This window comes from Papilio machaon, chromosome W, assembly GCF_912999745.1.
Source record: "Papilio machaon chromosome W, ilPapMach1.1, whole genome shotgun sequence".
NCBI classification, from domain to species: domain Eukaryota; kingdom Metazoa; phylum Arthropoda; class Insecta; order Lepidoptera; family Papilionidae; genus Papilio; species Papilio machaon.
The window spans coordinates 1,828,313-1,848,614 of NC_060015.1; the positions used below are offsets into that span (position 1 = coordinate 1,828,313).

General features: G+C 36.7%; 2 protein-coding genes across 2 annotated transcripts; one reads left to right on the forward strand and one right to left on the reverse strand.

Moving 5' to 3' along the window:
* Positions 1-2,772: 2,772 nt before the first annotated feature.
* On the reverse strand, positions 2,773-3,702 carry LOC106710161. Its single transcript, XM_014502156.2, has one exon. The coding sequence runs from the start codon at positions 3,700-3,702 to the stop codon at positions 2,773-2,775; it is 930 nt and encodes a 309-aa protein (XP_014357642.2).
* Positions 3,703-7,150: 3,448 nt separating this feature from the next.
* On the forward strand, positions 7,151-7,973 carry LOC123723366. Its single transcript, XM_045685944.1, has 2 exons — positions 7,151-7,664; positions 7,915-7,973. The coding sequence occupies exons 1-2, from the start codon at positions 7,151-7,153 to the stop codon at positions 7,971-7,973; spliced, it is 573 nt and encodes a 190-aa protein (XP_045541900.1).
* Positions 7,974-20,302: the final 12,329 nt, after the last annotated feature.

The window sequence follows — 20,302 nt, forward strand, 5'->3', positions numbered from 1 at the left end:
TTTGTGGAAGCAGATATAGTTGGTCTTTTTTACATTAAGGGTCAAGAGGTTATTTTGGAGCCAGACACTAACTCGAGACATACCTAGCTGAGAATTTTGAAGAGCTTCTTGCCAAGTCAAACCATCAAATATGATTGCAGTATCATCCGCGTAGCATATAATATCTGCATTACCTATTGATAAATCATGGATATCATTTATGTAAATGGTGAACAGCGTAGGACCTATAATACTGCCCTGCGGGACCCCAAAACTGATGGACTGCGGGCTGCTCATGACTTGGCCAATCCTAACACATTGCATGCGGTCTGAAAGGTAGCTTCTGAACCAGTCAAGGGCAATGCCTCTTACACCAATATTAAATAGTTTTTGTAAAAGGATAGGAGCAGACACTGTGTCGAAAGCCTTGGCCAAGTCTAAAAAGACAGCAACACAACATTTTTTGTCACCAAGTTTTGAAGAGACGGTGGAAATTAGAAGGGAAACTGCATCTTCAGTGCTCCTACCCTTTTGAAAACCAAATTGTCTCGGAGCAATAACATTTTGGGATCTCAGATAGTTAGCCAAACGGTTGTTAACAAGTTTTTCAAGCAATTTCGAAAAAGAACTTAGCAAGGAGATTGGCCTGTAATTCTCAATCTGTGTCTTGGGACCACTTTTATAAACAGGGATTACAGCAGCTAGTTTCCAGAGAGAGGGGAAAGTGCCACTTGTCATGCTCAAATTAAGGATAAAAGTTAATGGCATTAAGATAGCATCCTTAACGTGTTTTATTAAGAGGTTGGACCAGCCATCAATGCCTGTAGCTTTTCCACTTTGAAGAGACAAGATTAATGAGTTCACTTCTTCGCAATCTGTAGGGTACATGTAAAGTGAATTTGGCGGTGTTGTTTTGGGTTGGACTTTTTTAGCAAGATCCGCTTCCGTCATATTGATATCTGATAAAATCTGATTTGCAAGACGATGACCAAGGGTGGAGAAGTAAACATTGTGTTGGTCGAGGCGCATACGGGTGGTATTTGTGTTGTCTGCTAACAATTCAGTGGGATCGTGCCTTTTGTGAGTGATGCCGCACATTGTTTTAATTGACCACCATAGCTTCTTCGGATTATGTTTGTTTTCATTAATTTCATTCCTTTCATGTTGTAATCGTATTTTACGCAAGAGACTAACAAGAAAATTATGGTACCTTTTATAAGAGATTTGCAGGATCATATTGTCTGGTTCTAGCTTTGCACGATGATGAAGGCGGTCTCGATGTCTCATGCAACGCATGAGTCCTGAAGTAATCCAGGGCTTGAGGTTATATTGCGTTCTACTCAAACGGACTTCACACGTATGCCTTTTTAAAGTAGCAACTAAAACATCCGAGAACTTTTTAACAGCTTCATTTACGTTAGTATTAGTTGTGACATCACTCCAGTCTCTCTCTGAAAGGTCATTTCGTATGCCAGTAAAGTCTCTTTTAAGCACAGTCCGGTTTGGTCGCCTAAGGTTATATTTATTAAGGCTCAACCCAATCATAACAGGGAAATGATCAGTAATATCAGATTGGCAGACAATACCTACTGGGGTTAGGTTACGATGAAAGTTAGTGAAGTATATGTGGTCGAGACACGATGACCCTCTGGTAGATTTGGTAATGGCTGGAGTAAATCCGTGCTCAGCTAGGAAGCATTGATATTCTAGGACTCGAGAACTAGTTTTATCCAATATATCTATGTTTAGGTCGCCAGCTAGGATCAAAGGTATACCACTGTTATTTTTAACATAACTCTCAATGGAAGATAGAAAATTATCAATGTTATGACATGACGGAGAGCGGTAAATGGCGAATATGGTGGCTATATTTTGTATATTAACAGCTAGACAATTAGCATCGTTGATGGTTGGCTCTATAATTGACGGGTTCCAGACATCACTAACGTAGACTACAACTCCACTGTTTTGATTAATATTACGTTCTGTTTTGAAAGAAGTGTATCCTGGTAATTGTGGGACAACCACAGTCTCGTTTAGCCAGCATTCTGTCAGGATGAGTACATCGAAACTTAAATCCGAACGTGTTAGTGCAATGAGAAACGTATCAAAGTTTTTTTGTATGCTTCTAATGTTAAGGGCAAGTAGTTTGAAATTATGGCTTGATGTAAAACATTCTTTACATGATTCAATTTCATGAACAACACGGCAGTCAACCTTTAATGAGTCTAAATTATCTACCAATTCTTCTAGGATTTGATTGAATTTAATACTAAAATTATCCACAACTGTGTATAAAATGAAACATACTTGTGTGTTTTGAGAAAGCTGCGCAAATTAATTGTAAGTGAATGTTTTAAATAGTACTTACAAGTGAAATATAAATAGGTTTGATAATGAAGATCCTGAAATATAATAGTTAAAGTTGTAATATATACTAGCCAATTACTTGTAACAAATATTAAATGATTTAATACTATTAATTTATTAGACGACATGATTATATAGTCTATTGTACGTGAATATGGAGTATAGATGTGATAAACATAATAAAATATGGAACAGCATAACATTTTGACACGAAGCATAATAAGACACAGACTCTTACAGCTAGCAATTAAAAATGCTACAGGTTGAAAACAAACCTTTCTACATAGTAAGTGATATTTGAATTTACCATAATAAGTTGTCTTTACATAACAATGTATTAACCCAGGTCTAGGAGAATCCAAATAAACACTTATAACCGTAAGAACAATGAATAGAATGTAAATTACGACATATATAATTATATTACTCCGCCGTTGAAGCCGCAGGCCGGAAGATTTGATCCAGGTCCTTGGAACTACGTATACGTACAGCAGGCTTTTTTTCCATCTCTCTGACATAAATTGCGCCATTGTTACACCAACAAAATGCGTAGCCTCCTTTTTTAGATCTCGTCCTGGCTTCGCGAAATAATTGCCGATTTTCCTTGGTAAGCCTTTCATTAAGATATATCTTACGTGCGACACCGGGTATCTGTAGGTCGGTGGTACTCAGGTTGCGACGCGACTTCGAGGCCTGAACTAGTTCATCTCGCTTATACCGCCGCAGCAGACGTACGACCACAGGGCGACACATCCCTTGAGCTTCGTCGGGCCTTTCGGTGACGGGAGCAGGGCGACGAGGCCCTGCACGCATGATATAGTCCACGTCATCATCCTTCAGTTCCACGCCGAGTTTTTGAGCAACGATCTTTACGGAATGCTGTAAGGTTACATTCTGGGCTTCAGGTATTCCGATAATTTCTATTTCGTTATTCGCGAAAGTCTGTCTTTGATTATGTAAATCATCCTCCAAACGAGCGACGGTAGCTTTGAGATTGGTTAATTCATAATCTCGTTGTTCTAATACTTTTAACCGTTTGTCAGTGGTTTTAAGTGAGGCGACAATTTCGTCCAGGCGAGAATGGCAGAAACAAATAGACTTGGTCACATCCTCTAGTTGTAATTTAAGAGAGGATATTTCCTTTGTCAGATTTCGTAGCTCATTTGTAAACTCAGCTAACTCGGAGCCGGTTTTTGGTAGCACGCTGCAATCGGGGCATTTCCAAGTTTTTTTCTTCTCAGCTGAATTAGCCAGCGGAACACACAAAGTGCAAAAACATTTTTCACAAGTAATCGAAGTACATTTTGTAATGTTAGCTTCTTTCGTAGTTTTCAAACATCCCGCGCACTTCATAGTGTTTAGTATTTCAGGCGAGCACTTTTGTAAGTACGAGTTAACGTAAGCAAAAAATCTTTGTATTTATTGCAAACGGACTACAACCAATTAACACTGAGTCACAGTCACGGCATATAGTTCGGAATACCAGTGGATGCGAATTTCACGGTTATGCAGTGGACGGAACCGCGAGAGTTGCTTGCGCGCGCGCTTAGCAATGCCCACGCGTCGATCGGTGAATTTTTAACAATTAGTTTTTAACTTATTAAAAAGATATTCACTATTTATTTATAGCACAATGTGTTACGCGAACTATGCACCACAATTTGTTGAAACTTTGAAACTATAATATCGACATAATACAATACTTTATAATTAAATACGCGGAGCGACATGAACTTCGATTACGCGCCGGAGGGTGGTTTACTATTACTGGTTCTTGTTAGTCACGTTGGTAGTTCAAATAGTGGCTGGTTTCACTTCATACTCCGGGTTGGAAGTACTGCAACACAAACAATGCATGAAGTTGTATATATTTCATTACTAAAATCAGGGATGAAAACCTTTTTTTATTTGTGAGGTACAAAACTAAATGAGCAAAAAAAAATACGGCGTAGAGATGTTGATGAATGTTTATAAAGTTATGCACGTGGAATACTATGTTATTTTTATTGTACTTCATTTCATTAGCAGTTTCCAGACGTTAAAGCAAGTACTACTATTTTTGTGACTAACTCAACTTACCATATTGACAAACATTATTGTAATATTTTTATTTCATTCCACATAAAATATACTGCCATTTGCAACAATACGATCTGCAACAAACGTGGAATGTTCTTATTGAGTATGAAAATATATAAAAAATACACGTGTTCGAAAATTTGCTTACTTGAATACACAAATAACGCACAGAAGTAGTTTGCATTGTTGAATTTTATTTGGCAACGCTCTTAAGCTGCGCCTTCTTTAAAGAGTCTGCCGAAGATTCTTCGTTCAACGCGAAAGATCTATTAGTGATTCTACAATAATTGCGGATTAATAACAGACTCATTCGCTGCAATAGTCGATCAACCATCTTATATTTGTGATCTTTACACATCCACGAAAAATCCATATTAGCCAGCATTTGCGTCTTGGAAAAAGTATTTATATCTTTTATAAAGATGTTAGGTTAAATGCTTGCCGCAAATATATTTTAATTGTTTGAATTTTTCTATAGGCACGTCAATCAAGTTTTCATTACCAGTCGTCGCTACCCATTGTTTGCAGCTAAAAAGAAAACTATGTTAAAATTTTTAATAGTTACCTGGTGATAATAATAATACTATAGTAATATGGTGATAATTAATAATTTATATATATATATATATATATATATATAAATTAAATTTATATATATATATATATATATATATATATATAAAATGCTTGAAATTATTTTAAACAACACTTGTTAATGCAGAATAATTCAAATTAATAGCATATCAGAAAGGCGTATTTATCTTAACTGCTAGAGTGTACTCTAATTATCATTAATAAAAAACTATTAACTAGAATGAACATGTTCAATTTTTTATTTAGATTATTAATATAAAAAATATGTGACAAAATTATATTCCATGATTACTTGTAATCATACACTTAATTCATTTATCTTATTGATATCATGTGTGCTGCAACCTACACTACGTACTAAAAACTATTTTCGAAATTTGTAATATATAAAAATTCAATGCTTACTAATAGTTTAAGTAAAAATTTTGAGGATTGTGCAAAAAAAAAAAATAATTCCAAGCATTTTTCAAATTTCGAAATTTAGTGATTTTTAAATAGCTGTAATTAGTCTTTATGTAAAGATAATTGTACTTTGTAATAGAGTTTTGGAAAGCTCGAAGACTCTCCTTTAAGAATATAAAATCGTTTTTTATAAAAAAATGCGTTAATTATGTGTAAATTCAATTTAAAACAAAAAACGATTTTCCCATGTTAATTAAATGGGAAAATAAAAAAACAGTAGCGACCCCTTAGAGTTGAGCTATAGGGCTCGGGTTTGGTGAGAATTTTTTTTATATCAAATAGAAACATTTGAGAGGGTATCGGTTAAAAAAAAAAATTAAATTTTTTTTTTGAATCACCCTAATATATATATATGTGTTCGGTACAGTTGCACTGTAGTTCGCTAGTTTTGAATTTCGCGGTTGACCAATACGGGTTTTATGTTGGTAGGTCGACTCATTTTTATTCTCCCGCACAAGCGGGTAGTTGGAAATCCCTCTCCGCTACGGACGGGCGCGGGGCCTGCGGGGGGGCTTGTGCGGGGAAGGAGTGAGTCGACAGAGCGCATCGAGTCAGCATAGAAAGTGGTCGGCAGTTGGATAGTTCATCGGACGTGTCTTATATTTAGCGTACAGGGTCGCTAAGTTAACGGTTCCGCGTTCGGTTCGATAAAGGACGCGTCTATAGGGCGCTTACGGGAAGCGGTGCATCGGGTGCATCAGGAGTGCAGCATTGCTGGCGCCTTTAGACTGTATGACTGTGACTTATTTGACTCGACTGACACCGACAGAGTGACCAGGCACCTGCAGGCGGTGAACGGGGCATCGAGTAGGTGAGTGCCACTTCATATATTTTCAATATTTACGCCAGGCCTTGTGATACGTAGTTTAAGGCAGGTTGTGCCGCGGGACCCGAACCCGTCGTGTACGGCACAATTCGATGGTAGCAGAGCGTGGTTAGGTTAACACGTAGGTTATAACCGCGTGGTTATATTCGGGTTACGTGTTTTTCGGGTACGTATTTACATTGCTTGGCGAAATATTGTAACTTCCTTCTCGCGCGGAATATAACGGAATATAACGGAATACAAAATATTATAACATATTACGTCGTACAATATTCGGTTTTTAATCAGGTCGTTTATGATAATTCTTTATTGTACGATTGCTACGTAATATTAATCGGCCATTAGGGTTCCGTTTATTGATTTCGTATAGTTTATATTATTTAATTTAGGGTTCTCTCATAACGGTTTTATATTTTGATTTAGTAATTTCACGGTTTTTTCTAGTATTAAATTAGGGCTTTTTTACGTAACGGTTTTTTTTGTAGTTTATGTTACGGTGCATAATATAATTTGGTGTTTTTTTTAATTTTTTTTTTTATATTACGGTTAATAATTTAATTTAGTATTTTTTTTCTTTTGGTAGTTTTTATGTTATCGTCGATAATTTAAGTTGGTCGGTTTTCATTACGGTTGTTTTTTTTTTTTTGTTTTGTTTTTTTTTTATTAGGTTATTCTTTGTAACGGGTTTCATACATTTGGTTAAGGCGAGAATTATCTACCCACCATTTAGATTTTTTTTCCTTTAACGACCATTTGTAGTAAGCGGTTTCTGGAAGCATCGATAATTTTCTACCTTCGATTTTATTTATTTATTTTTTTTGAAATTTTATTTTATTAATTATGGCCGGCAAATATACCGCTAGGATAACAGGCGTGCTGAGATGGCTCGGCTCAGCGGTTTTGAATATTTCTAGGCCGGACCGTGCGCAAGCCCTTATGGCTAGATATCAGGTTCTAGACGATCAAATGGCGGATCTATATGCAGCGTACCGTGGCATTCTAGAGTTAGGTTTAGAAGCGGACGCCATGGCGAAGATTAATGCTGACATTGATCAGGCCGACGACCTGGCTGATCAAATTATTCAGGCTGTAGGTTGCCTTAAAGGGTCAAGCGCTGCTGACGCGCGCGTTACTGCGGAGTCGGAGGCGTCACCAGCGCTCATGAGTAGATTGCCGCTGCTCGATTTGCCACAATTTAACGGTGACTTGGACCAGTGGGTTGCTTTTAACAATTTATTTGAAAGCATTGTTCACAGTCGTAGGGATTTGACCCCTGCTCAGAAGCTTGCCTATTTGTTGGCGTCGTTAACGGGAGAAGCCAAGGGCCTTGTCCAACATTTAGATCTTGTTGACGGTAATTATGATATCGCCCGGGACTTACTCAATCGTAGGTACCAGAATGTTCGGCGATTAGCAGATAGTCATGTTGCTGCTATTCTAGGCCTACCTAAGATTTCGGTTACGCAGTCGTTGCGCACACGACTTCTAAATCCTTTGTTAATAGCGGTCAACGGTCTCAAGGGTTTGGATTTACCTGTGTCCACGTGGTCGTTTTTATTATTACATATAATTCTTTCCAAATTACCTTACGATTTACAACATAGATTTGAACTGGAATACGGCGGGGACTCCGCCACTCATCTTCCCAGCTTTGACAACCTAATTTTATTCCTGGAGGATGAGTGTCGTCGAACAGAGAATGTCCCTCCTCCTCCTCCAGAGCCTCTCGTAGTTGCTCCTAGAGCGAGGCCCGCGGGTAAAGAACACCGTCCACCGGTTTGGGCGCATAGTAGGCCGCGGATGTTTAACGCAGCGGTACGACAGGCACAGGACATTCACTGCAGTTATTGTCGGGATACAGGACACGGTGTTACGGGTTGCCCCAAGTTCCGGGAACTACGTTGGCAAGCTCGGCGCGGTATTGCTCGCCAACGGTTTTGGTGTTATTGCTGCTTGGGGGACCACCTTGTCTCGCACTGCCAGTCAACTCGTGCGTGCGGTCAGTGTGGAGGTAGGCATCATCTCCTGCTGTGTGGAAACCGCAACGGCTCGCACTCGCCAACCACTCCGGGGCATGTAACTTCCCCTGTTCATAATAAAAATACGGAGGAACAGTGGTCTGGAGCTATGCAGCGGACATCAGGTCGCCGTGATGTTAGGTCTCCACCACGGCTTAGGGCAAACCACGGACGGCAACGTGTACAGGGTTCACCAGTGAGCACGGGCGGGGGGCCGCGTGATTCTTGTAGCGCCCCTCAAGCTTCGGCACAGGAGCCTGGTGCGGCCGGCGCTCGCTCGCCACTCCACTTCTTGGACTGGCCTCGGTTGGAGCGTCGCCGACCGTATCGATCGGATCATCAGGTGATAAGTGATCAGGGTAGCTTTCCCTCCACACCACATATAAATAAATCTTCACAGGAACGATAATTCGTTCCACTTTTCCATCGCAATGCATCTCATCGCTTAGTACGGTTTCACTCTCCACCGCTCAGGTTCGCGTCGGTTCTCTTCGGAGTAAATAGGTAACCACGCGCGCGGTTTTGGACTCGGGTTCATAGGGATGCATTGTTTAAATACGGTCGGTGGAACATTTACGGTCGCGGATCGACCGGGTACGGATTACGGACTTATTCGCGGAACAGGTAAAGCGAATTGGATGGTTACATAGATTTTATTAGGCCACTTGGTGGTAAAGCGAGCAGTGGCAACTCTCCCCCAGCTCGTTTGATTTTGGGTTTCGAATTACGTTTTTAGACGCAGCCAGATATCGTCTGGCTGGGGCGGAGGACTGTTCGGTACAGTTGCACTGTAGTTCGCTAGTTTTGAATTTCGCGGTTGACCAATACGGGTTTTATGTTGGTAGGTCGACTCATTTTTATTCTCCCGCACAAGCGGGTAGTTGGAAATCCCTCTCCGCTACGGACGGGCGCGGGGCCTGCGGGGGGGCTTGTGCGGGGAAGGAGTGAGTCGACAGAGCGCATCGAGTCAGCATAGAAAGTGGTCGGCAGTTGGATAGTTCATCGGACGTGTCTTATATTTAGCGTACAGGGTCGCTAAGTTAACGGTTCCGCGTTCGGTTCGATAAAGGACGCGTCTATAGGGCGCTTACGGGAAGCGGTGCATCGGGTGCATCAGGAGTGCAGCATTGCTGGCGCCTTTAGACTGTATGACTGTGACTTATTTGACTCGACTGACACCGACAGAGTGACCAGGCACCTGCAGGCGGTGAACGGGGCATCGAGTAGGTGAGTGCCACTTCATATATTTTCAATATTTACGCCAGGCCTTGTGATACGTAGTTTAAGGCAGGTTGTGCCGCGGGACCCGAACCCGTCGTGTACGGCACAATTCGATGGTGCCCCGACAATAGTTACAACGAGATTCCTATATATATATAGGTATATAGGTAATATATATATATATATAGGTATAAAACACAATTATCGATAAAACTTACACAACACTATTCTTTACATATCAATAAGGTTAAGCATTATGTTACTCGAAAAACCAACTGTTTAATGAAAATTATGATTTACAGTTATTTTACGCGGTTATATATTATATTCTATACTTACCGATCTTCGTCTAGAGGAAATCTTGCCATGAGTATCCTTTTTTGGCCGTCCATTCGACAAGTTTTTACTCCACATATTTCGCACTTTTTCTTTTTGATACCACTCATTTTTGACTTTAAAATTGTCTTGAGTACTTTCTAGACGATCACTACATCCAAAAATATAGCAAATAATAAGATTGTTATAAGAAAAGAGCACAAATCCGACTTCTCAGCTACACACATAGCAAAAGAAAAACGTCAAGTCAACAACAACCTGAGACAACAACAATCAACATGACACCGCATGGCGGCAAAGATGGCGGCGAAGTACAATCCGCCTAAAATCGAATGCCGTTAATTAAATACTGCTTTATAGATTTCGATGTTTTTTCAAACTTAGACGGGATAAAAATTCGCTCCCGATTCATAGAATCGTTTTTTACCTTGAAGTTGCGCCAGGCTGAACGCATGAGTGAAATAATATAAATTCTCAAATTTTGCATCATGATAGAAATTATCGTACAATCTGCGTACGATAATAATATGCTATCGTACATCGTATGTAGGCACAAAATTATCGTATGTGTACGATAATTATCGTACGGTTCCGAACGCTGGTCAGCTATTGTGTCACTACGTAGAATTGGTAATTAGACATTTCTGGGTAAAGTCGTTAGCGTTTGTCACTTCATTACACCAACGTTTCTTATAACCTTAATGATAATTCCTATTTATTTAGATTGTAATGTTCGCATACCGAACTTCGGTACCTCATTACATTTTTAAAGATATTAAGTTTACATGTAATCATCAATACATGATAAGACTTAAAATCTTCCTAAGTAATGTATACTCAGGTCAGATATAGTCAGGGAATATTCTAGAATGAACTTACTTTTTTATTTAACAAAGATTACTTTAATTTTAATTACGTTTGTAATCGTTGTTTAGTTGTAATTAGTGCTTAATTTATTCTGTAAAAATGGAAAATACGTATAAAACTTGACTAGCTACGATATAAGGAACAAATTCAAAGACTACGCCACAAAGCCAAAAATTCAAATTACTAAAATGTTATGTTATTTCCTATACTAACCAAACTAACCAAAATTGAGGCGCACCGAAAGTAAAATAAATGGAATAAAGAAAGAACACTGTCTAACCACGATTAAACAATAAAAATGTACGTGTAAAATACGTTTTCCAATAAATAGTAATATGTTTTCCGATTTTCAATTGCAAAATTTTACCCTGAATTAATTTCTATGTCGGAGAAGGTCGACGCAAGATGATCGGGCGTTATTATATAAGATTACGATGATGTTTGCGCCGACCTCTTTCCACTCATTGTAAATAATTCTATATATACTTATGTAGGTCTGTGATTTCCGAACGAAAATAATGATAGATTGAGATGCATGAACGATTGATTATTAGAACGAGATGGATGTATGGGAGTGAAAGGGAGCGAGAGTGCGTGTGAGTTGAGTAAGACGAAGACGTGAACGGCAAGTGTTTAATGTTAATTTTAAAAAGTGTGATTAAATTAGTAATTGAAGAGAAATCTTTTATTTCTGCCCACCATCAAGACCACACTTATATCTACGCGAGTTTATTACATTTTTATATATTACGTACTGTATTCTGTACTATATACTGTTTTCAACTAACTGTCGAAATCAATATAAATCCTTGAGATCGATCCAAACAAATATTTTAAACACTTTACATAAGAAAATACGAAAAAAAACGAAGCGACCGCTGCCTATAGATATCTGCAATTGCAGATGCGTTGCCTACCATTAATCGACAGAGGAGGAGACGCACAGAAAGAGGATATATCCTCCTGCTATGCGTCCCCTCCTCTATAAAATCCACTTCCCCTTCACATTCTTTCATTATAAGAAAAAGGTGGGAAGGTAACATGGACTAAAATTAGGCCTCCGGCACGCCCAATCATCAGACGAAACACGGAATTGCTTCCACTTCATGCCTGTCTTCTGTGTGGTCGTGATATGTGGTAGTTAACACGTTAAATGATACTAAGGATTGAGGATACAGGATTGAATGTGTGTGTGCAAGAGATAGTATTGTTATTGTCTGCTATTACGAAATATTATAATAAAAAATAGAAAAAACACTCTAACCAAGCAAAATTACTGAAGAAAAAGACTGGCATAACCTCTAAATCATGAATCTGCTACAGAACTTGAAGGTAACATTACTAATAATTATATTAATACATTGAAAGCAATTTGCAAGATCACTGTTATTTTGAAAATATATCACACACATAAAAACTTTTGAAACTATTGGTCAAACAAATTTGAAATATGTATATGAATGTGTAATTTTTGACCACTCATAGAACAGCTGATTCTATTTAACTATGACATTGACAAGCACAGATTAACAAATTAAGTACGTTCAGAAATTTAACATAGATTAACAATCGTTACTTGCTGATATTTGACAACGCTTTCCGCTACGTTTTTCTCGACTTGTTGTATATCTCAAACAAAAAAAAAGGTAATAATAAACTAAGGAAATGGATAAAATCTGTTACAAGTGTAATGAGTTAATCACCAACAGACAACTGCTGATATGCAGTGAATGTACGAAAACTTTTCATCTTAAATGTACAAGCGTCTCTGAAAAAAGATTCTATCTTATGACTACTGAAACGAAAGTCAAATGGAAATGCTACCTATGCCAGTGCAACCTTACACCATTAAATATCCACAGCACACCATTATCAACGCGTCCGGTCCTGCCAATTACGCTAGGATCAGAAGAAAATAACATTACAAAACGTAAAAAAGTTGTAGTTAATGTTTCGACCCATAACTCATTTGAATCATTGTGTACGGAATATGAGGAATCTACTGTATCTGAAACAGAAATTCTAAATCTAAATAAGAGTTGTCCAGACCTAAAAAATACAGAGCAAAATTACATTGAGTTACTAGAAGTTAATAAAAATTTACAGACAAATTTACTCAAATCAGAGAAAGAAGTTGACAAACTATTATCTGAAAACTTTACCCTAAAAAAGGAAATTGAGAAACTAAACAAGAAAATATCGACTCTTACATCCATATGTAAAACACCTAAACGGAAAAATTTAAATAAAATAAAACCCGGAAACAATAACGAGACATCAATAAACAGAAGTCAATGCCTACAAACAACCCCAATTAGCCATACACGACGGATTGAAGAACGAAGAGAAAAGTCTTGTAGCAATGGTCCTGCAAAAAGTCAACGTACGGTTTTCCGGCGTCAAGAAGAACCGCCCAAACCCAAACCTAAGCCTAAGATTGAAAAACCGAAACTACATATATTGAGTACAAATAACCATAATTCTATGATTGAAAATTTAAAAAGACTCGACTTTGATCTCAAATACGATTATTGTCATTTTGTTACACCAAATGTAGGACTGAAACAACTTCTTCATGATTTTTCCAAGAGAACTGAAAAGCTCACTCTTAGTGATTATTGTGTAGTTGTTATAGGTGACTCTGATTTTGAAACATCTATAAACTATCTTGATCTAGTCTATTACACTCGCGACGTGCTTAAAAGTATAAAAAACACAAATATCCTAATATTATTACCAACATATACATGCGGTACAGAGATTTTTAATTGCCGAGTACAATTTTTCAATACGCTATTATATCTAGACGCTAAAACATATAATTACGCTTATGTACTTGACTCCAATGAAACACTGACACTAGACATGTTCGCGCCTAGGACCGGAAAATTAAACAGAATGGGACTAATAAATATACTGCAGCAACTAAAAAAAGTATTAACAGCAAATCAATTACAAGCCACACAAACAGATCTAATCGTAATGGATAAACAGACATCCACTGTTACCTCGCCTACTATCGTTCCCAAAAAAGATCTTTTTCGTTCCTAATATGGGTAAACCAGTCACGCTCCTACATCAAAATATACACGGCATATTATCTAAGAAAGAAATACTAGAAATAACCCTAGATGAGATAAAAGATAGTATCGACCCAGACATCCTCTGCCTCACTGAAACCTTCGTTAAATCTGGTCAGGAAAAAAATATTAATCTTGAAAATTATGAACTGGCCGCAAATTATTCTAGGTCAATAAAAAGAGGGGGAACTTGTATCCTGGTAAAAAAAGGTTTAAAATATACAAAACTATCCTATTTAGATGATCTGGCTACATTACATCATTTTGAATGCTGCACAATAAATCTGACTGATTATAGAGTAATAATTGCTTGCATATACAGGATTCCCTCCAAATCAAAATTAAATATTGACATTTTCTTAAATAAATTAGACTTATTTATACATAAATGTTTAATAAAATATCAAAAATGTAAAATTATTATTGCTGGTGACATGAATATTAATATTTTAGAATCTAATCAAGTAACAATACAACTTGAAGATATTATAAAGAAATATAACCTCCACGCACATATAAGACAACCAACAAGGGGAAACAATTGTTTAGATCTAATCATAAGTAGCATTGCAGATGCTGTTGGATCTGTATTACAACTCTGGCTTTCAGACCATGACACAGCACAAGTACTTAAATTCAACATCCAGGAAAAAAAATCTAAATCAAATGATTTTTATTACATTTTTAAAAGAGACTACAGTAAAAAAAACTTAGGTATATTCAAAAAATATCTTTCCACCTTCTGTACAACAAAAAAATATTTATTACAATCGGATCTTAACACAGTATTTAACAAATTCTATGATGACTTTTGCTTGCTTTACAAACTATGCTTTCCAGTTATTAGAATCAAAATTACTAATGGTGTACACAACAAGTTTAAATGGATAACAAAAGGCCTGAAAAAGAGTTGCTTAACAAATAGAACACTACGTTATAAATACTACACAAATAAATCAAACACAAATCGATGTAAATATAGAAACTATAATAAACGCCTTAAAAAATGTATTGCCCTAGCAAAGAAAAACATGAATGCAAAATTTGTGAGTGGTAGTAAAAATATTACTAAAGCCACTTGGACAGTGATAAAAAATGAAACAGGGGGAATAAACAGAAATGACCTAATAAATAAAATAGTATCTGATCAAAGAGAAATAACAGACCCCTTGGACATAGCGAATATAATCAATAAGTACTTCATAAATTTAACTAATAATATAAACCAAACAACTAAAAATACACCTGACATACAAAATACTAACTATAATTCTATCTTCCTGACACCAGTAAATGAAAAATATATAGAAAATATTATCAAAAATTTGAAAAAGACAAACACAGAAGGTTATGATTCAATAACAACTAAAGTTATAAATGAGTGTAAAGAAATTTTAAGCCCTATATTGACTTACTTAATAAACTTATCTTTAGAAACCGGAACATTTCCCGAAAAATTAAAACAATCAATCATTAAGCCTCTCCATAAAAAAGGGAATAAATTAGATATAGGTAACTACAGGCGCATTACCTTAATTCCAATTATATCTAAAATATTTGAAAAGGTCATCCATGAAAAATTCATGTCATTTTTCAAAAAATATCATATCTTAAAATCATGCCAATTTGGTTTCCAAAAAAAGAAATCCACCACGCACGCATCATTTCACCTAGTCAAAGAAATACTACACAATGTCAATGAGAACCTTTACACTTCAGTAATATTTCTTGATATGTCCAAGGCTTTCGATTTCGTCTCACATAAACTTCTTTTAAGTAAACTAGAGGCCTACGGAATCCGAGGCCCAGCATTAAACTGGGTAAACTCATATCTTTCAAATAGGAATCAAAGTGTAGAAATAAACCAACTTAACTCACAATTTGAGACACAAACCTACTATTCCGAGAATATAATAAATACATCTGGCGTTCCGCAGGGTAGTGTCCTGGGCCCACTACTGTTTCTAATATACATTAATGATCTACCAGACAAAGTGAAATTCAGAACCATAATGTTTGCTGATGATGTATCTGTAATAGTCACTACTGACAAAAAAAGTACAAGAAATAATCATCTATTAGATATAACTACAACATTAACAATGGTAACAAAATGGCTAAACGAAAACAATCTTAAAATAAACTTAGACAAGACTCACATTATAAACTTCAATAACTTACCCAATGAAAAAATTTCTATTCATTTTGATGACCAAATTATAAACGATATTTCAAGTACTACTTTCTTAGGCTTAATAGTGGATTCTCAATTTTCTTGGAAAGAACAAATTAAAAAAGTATGCGATAAAGTAAATAGATTTTCTTATGCCTTGTATAAATTAAGAAAAGTTGCAAATAAAAAAACTGCTATCACTGCATACTTCGCCTATGTTGATTCGGTACTAAGATATGGCTTACTCCTATGGGGCAATAGTACTGACAAAGATAAAGCATTTGTTGCACAGAAAAGATGTATACGCTCTATTATAGGTATAGCGCCGCATGAGTCATGTCGCCCACATTTTAAGACTTTACATATACTGCCACTACCTTGCCTTTACATATTTGAGGTTTGCAAATTTGTGAAATTCAATATCAATTTATTTAAACAGGCAAAAGACTTTAGAGACAGAACTCTTAGATACCCTGATAAACTCCTACTTGAGGTAGTGCCTAAAAGCGCTCGTTTTCAAAAAAATTGCTATGCAATGTGTAGAACAATTTATAACAAGCTGCCAGACTCCATAAAAAATGTATCTGAAAATAAGTTCAGCGCCACCCTGAGAACTTGGCTAATGGAAAATTTATTTTATTCAATTGACGAATTCTTAAATACAAATACTAGCAATGTCTAATACAGTCCTTGACTAAATTTTATGCATTTCTCTGATCATTTTTGGAAATTGTTTTCATATGGAATTTATATCTGTGTTTTCTTTTTTGTTTCTATATATTTGACTAGTAAACAATTTTATTCAATAAATAAATTTTGACCTTTACTAATAATAAATTAAGCGACATTGATTACTTTAAATGATTATGAAATCCTATAATTATGTACTCACTATTTTTTCTGTACCTAATATTATTATAAATTTTTGCATGTTAATATTATATTAACAAATAGGCCGCACTCAAAGATTCTGTAACACCTTAATAACTGTACCCTATTTATGGCAAATAAATGAATTATGAATTATGAATTAAGATTTTTCGTACTAAAGTGAACTCGTTCAGCTTGTGGCACCTAATGTGTTAACATCGTAGGTAAATTTATTTGTATTAACTTTAAATCAAACTTGCTACATGTTTAATAGTCTACTCCTTCATGACTAAAATCTTAGCTTTGTTACATTCTCGCTATCGCCTGCGACTCCGTTCGCGCGGTATTTAAAAAAAAATCTTAATTAGCAGAGCTGGGCATTAACTCGTTAATCCGTTAATCGTTAATTAACGAAGTTAACATTTTGCTTAACGGATTAACTTTTAAGTTAACTTCAAAAAGTGTTAACGCTTTTGTTAACTTCCGTTAAACTCAACTTCCGTTAATAAAAGTCCGTTAATCGTTAAATTAGAAACTTGTAGACGTGCTGTCATTTTGTTTAAATTACGCGCCACGCCACGCTCGTAAGTTCAGCTATGTTGGGCGACTGTCGGCGACTCGAATGGTAAACGAACGAGTTGATAATTGATATATGTGAAGTTCGCGTGCAAGTGTGATGCATCAGAGCGTCCGGTAAAGACGTGACCAACAGGACAAAATCAAAAGAAGGTTCGAACATACGAGTATATAGAAGCACGAGTATGTCGAGTATGCCCACATTTTTGAGCAACTGTATTAAAAAACTTTTTTACTCGTGCTTTTTCTTTAGCTTTTCCAAACTCGTGCGTTCTCTTTCCCAACTGTCAAAATGATGAATGATGTAATCCCGGCCGATATCGGCCACGGCGACTGTCTTTAACTCCGGTTTTGACGTTGATGTGCTCGCATGTGGCTTATGTAGCCGATTTTGTGTATGAAAATCCTCGTGCATTGCGGACATGAGAGCACACCGTTCACGTAATTATAGCTGATAGCCGCAGGTGGTCGGGCTTTCAGCTCGTCGCGTCTGGCATCTAGCTCAAGGAGCCGCTGGTTTTCGAAGGCTTTGACGCTATATATGTCTGTTATAAAGAAAAACCAACCACGAACTTTTTACAAAAAAAATCATTGAAGTTTTTATGATTCATGCAAATATTTCTAAAAAGAAGCTCCTAATTTGTTACAATATCAAATTTAAAGATTTGATTCAATGAATTAGGTTAGGTTTCATTTCATTTCATTTCATTAAATTTAATTTTCAATTCATATCAATAAAAATAATCTACTGAAGACTTGGCTGTTTGGGCATAGTTCCCTTTGCCTACCCAGAATGGGTGAAGAAAACAAAAAATCTCTGTTTGTATTCTTTTACGGTTGGCGCCATTTTCCAAACATTTTAGTTAGTTGAGTTTATTGTGTTTTTATTATTCTATTAAATTGCTTCATTTTTTTCGCAACTGTATCAAAATAGTTGTTTAGTACACGTGCGAACTGTCATTACAACTTGTTCCAACTGTCAACTTGTAGACATTTGTCGGAACTCTTTGCAATGACAGGCTTTCCGCACTCGTAATGAAATATACTATAATGCATTCATGCTTGTCTCTAATACTAATGTGTTATAGAATGTATAGTCAAATTACTATTTTAAACAAGTGTCCCCACATAAGTGTAAAATTAGTATGTATAATTTTGGTATGGTTAACTTTTAACGATTAACTTTAACTTGCGTTAAATTTTCGAGAATTTAACGCTTTAACGATTAACGAAGTTAATTGTTTAATTAACGATTAACGAAGTTAACTTTTCGATTAACTGTGCCCACCTGTGTTAATTAGTAATCTTAGATTCTGCCAGACTTTGATCTATATCTATACCAAATTTCAGAGAGATACCTTAAGCTGTTCTGGAGATACGTAATAACATCCATTTATCCATTTTAACTTTCAGATTTAATTATAATATTAGTATAAACTAAGATTTCATTACATTAGAAATATGATTAATATTGGATTACTTAGTTTTATAACAAATAAAGTTAATTAAGTATAACTCAATAAGCACACCAACTTTATGATAGCTAAATGCTATCAAGTGTCAAAAAGTCTACTATTTTAAGAATAAAAAAAATCTATTAAACTTTAACTTCAGTTGAATAAAACAAAGTATTTAATAAATGATAAAATTAAATAAACTCAAATACTGCGGCATCGCAACAATGTAACAGCGTATGTTTCAATCAGCGATTGTAATCACACAAGGTCACAAAGGCAACAGTAAACTGTTGGCCTATTGGCCTAACCTACCACCAACATAATTGACATCGTTTGCCAATATAATCTTTCGTGTCTAAACAATTCATTGATTCTGAATTACAACAATCATTATTGAATGCATCAATTTAATGACGATCTAGTACTCTAGCAAGTAATCGCACTCTTAAGGTGGGTATAGACTAGAGCTAGAGCATTTACTTGTAACAAAACAACGAGCCGCTCTATAATAAGTTGTTGTGTATCACCCTTTCACGAAGCAGACGTGCTTTGGAAACTATGCTTTTACCTGTATCATATCATTCGTTAAAACGTTTCATTACATAGAAATGCTTGAGAAAATGCTCTAGTGTATATTCACCTTTAGAATGTCCGTACAAACAGCAAGGGTGTTGTTCGGTACAGTTGCACTGTAGTTCGCTACTTTTGAATTTGGCGGTTTTAATTGTTAGAGAAGGTAGGTCGACTCATTTTTATTCTCCCGCACAAGCGGGTAGTTAGAAATCCCTCTCCGCTACGGACGGGCGCGGGGCCTGCGGGGACTTGTGCGGGGAAGGAGTGAGTCGACAGAGCGCATTGTGGCAGCATAGAAAGTGGTCGGCAGTTGGATAGCTCATCGGACGTGTCTTATATTTAGCGTACAGGGTCGCTAAGTTAACGGTTCCGCGTTCGGTTCGATAAAGGACGCGTCTATAGGGCGCTTACGGGAAGCGGTGCATCGGGTGCATCAGGAGTGCAGCATTGCTGGCGCCTTTAGACTGTATGACAGTGACTTACTTGACTCGACTGACACCGACAGAGTAACCAGGCACCTGCAGGCGGTGAACGGGGCATCGAGTAGGTGAGTGCCACTTCATATATTTGCATTATTTACGCCAGGCCTTGCGATACGTAGTCTAAGGCAGGTTGTGCCGCGGGACCCGAACCCGTCGTGTACGGCACAATTCGATGGTAGCAGAGCGTGGTTAGGTTAACACGTAGGTTATAACCGCGTGGTTATATTCGGGTTACGTGTTTTTCGGGTACGTATTTACATTGCTTGGCGAAATATTGTAACGTCCTTCTCGCGCGGAATATAACGGAATATAACGGAATACAACGGAATACAGAATATT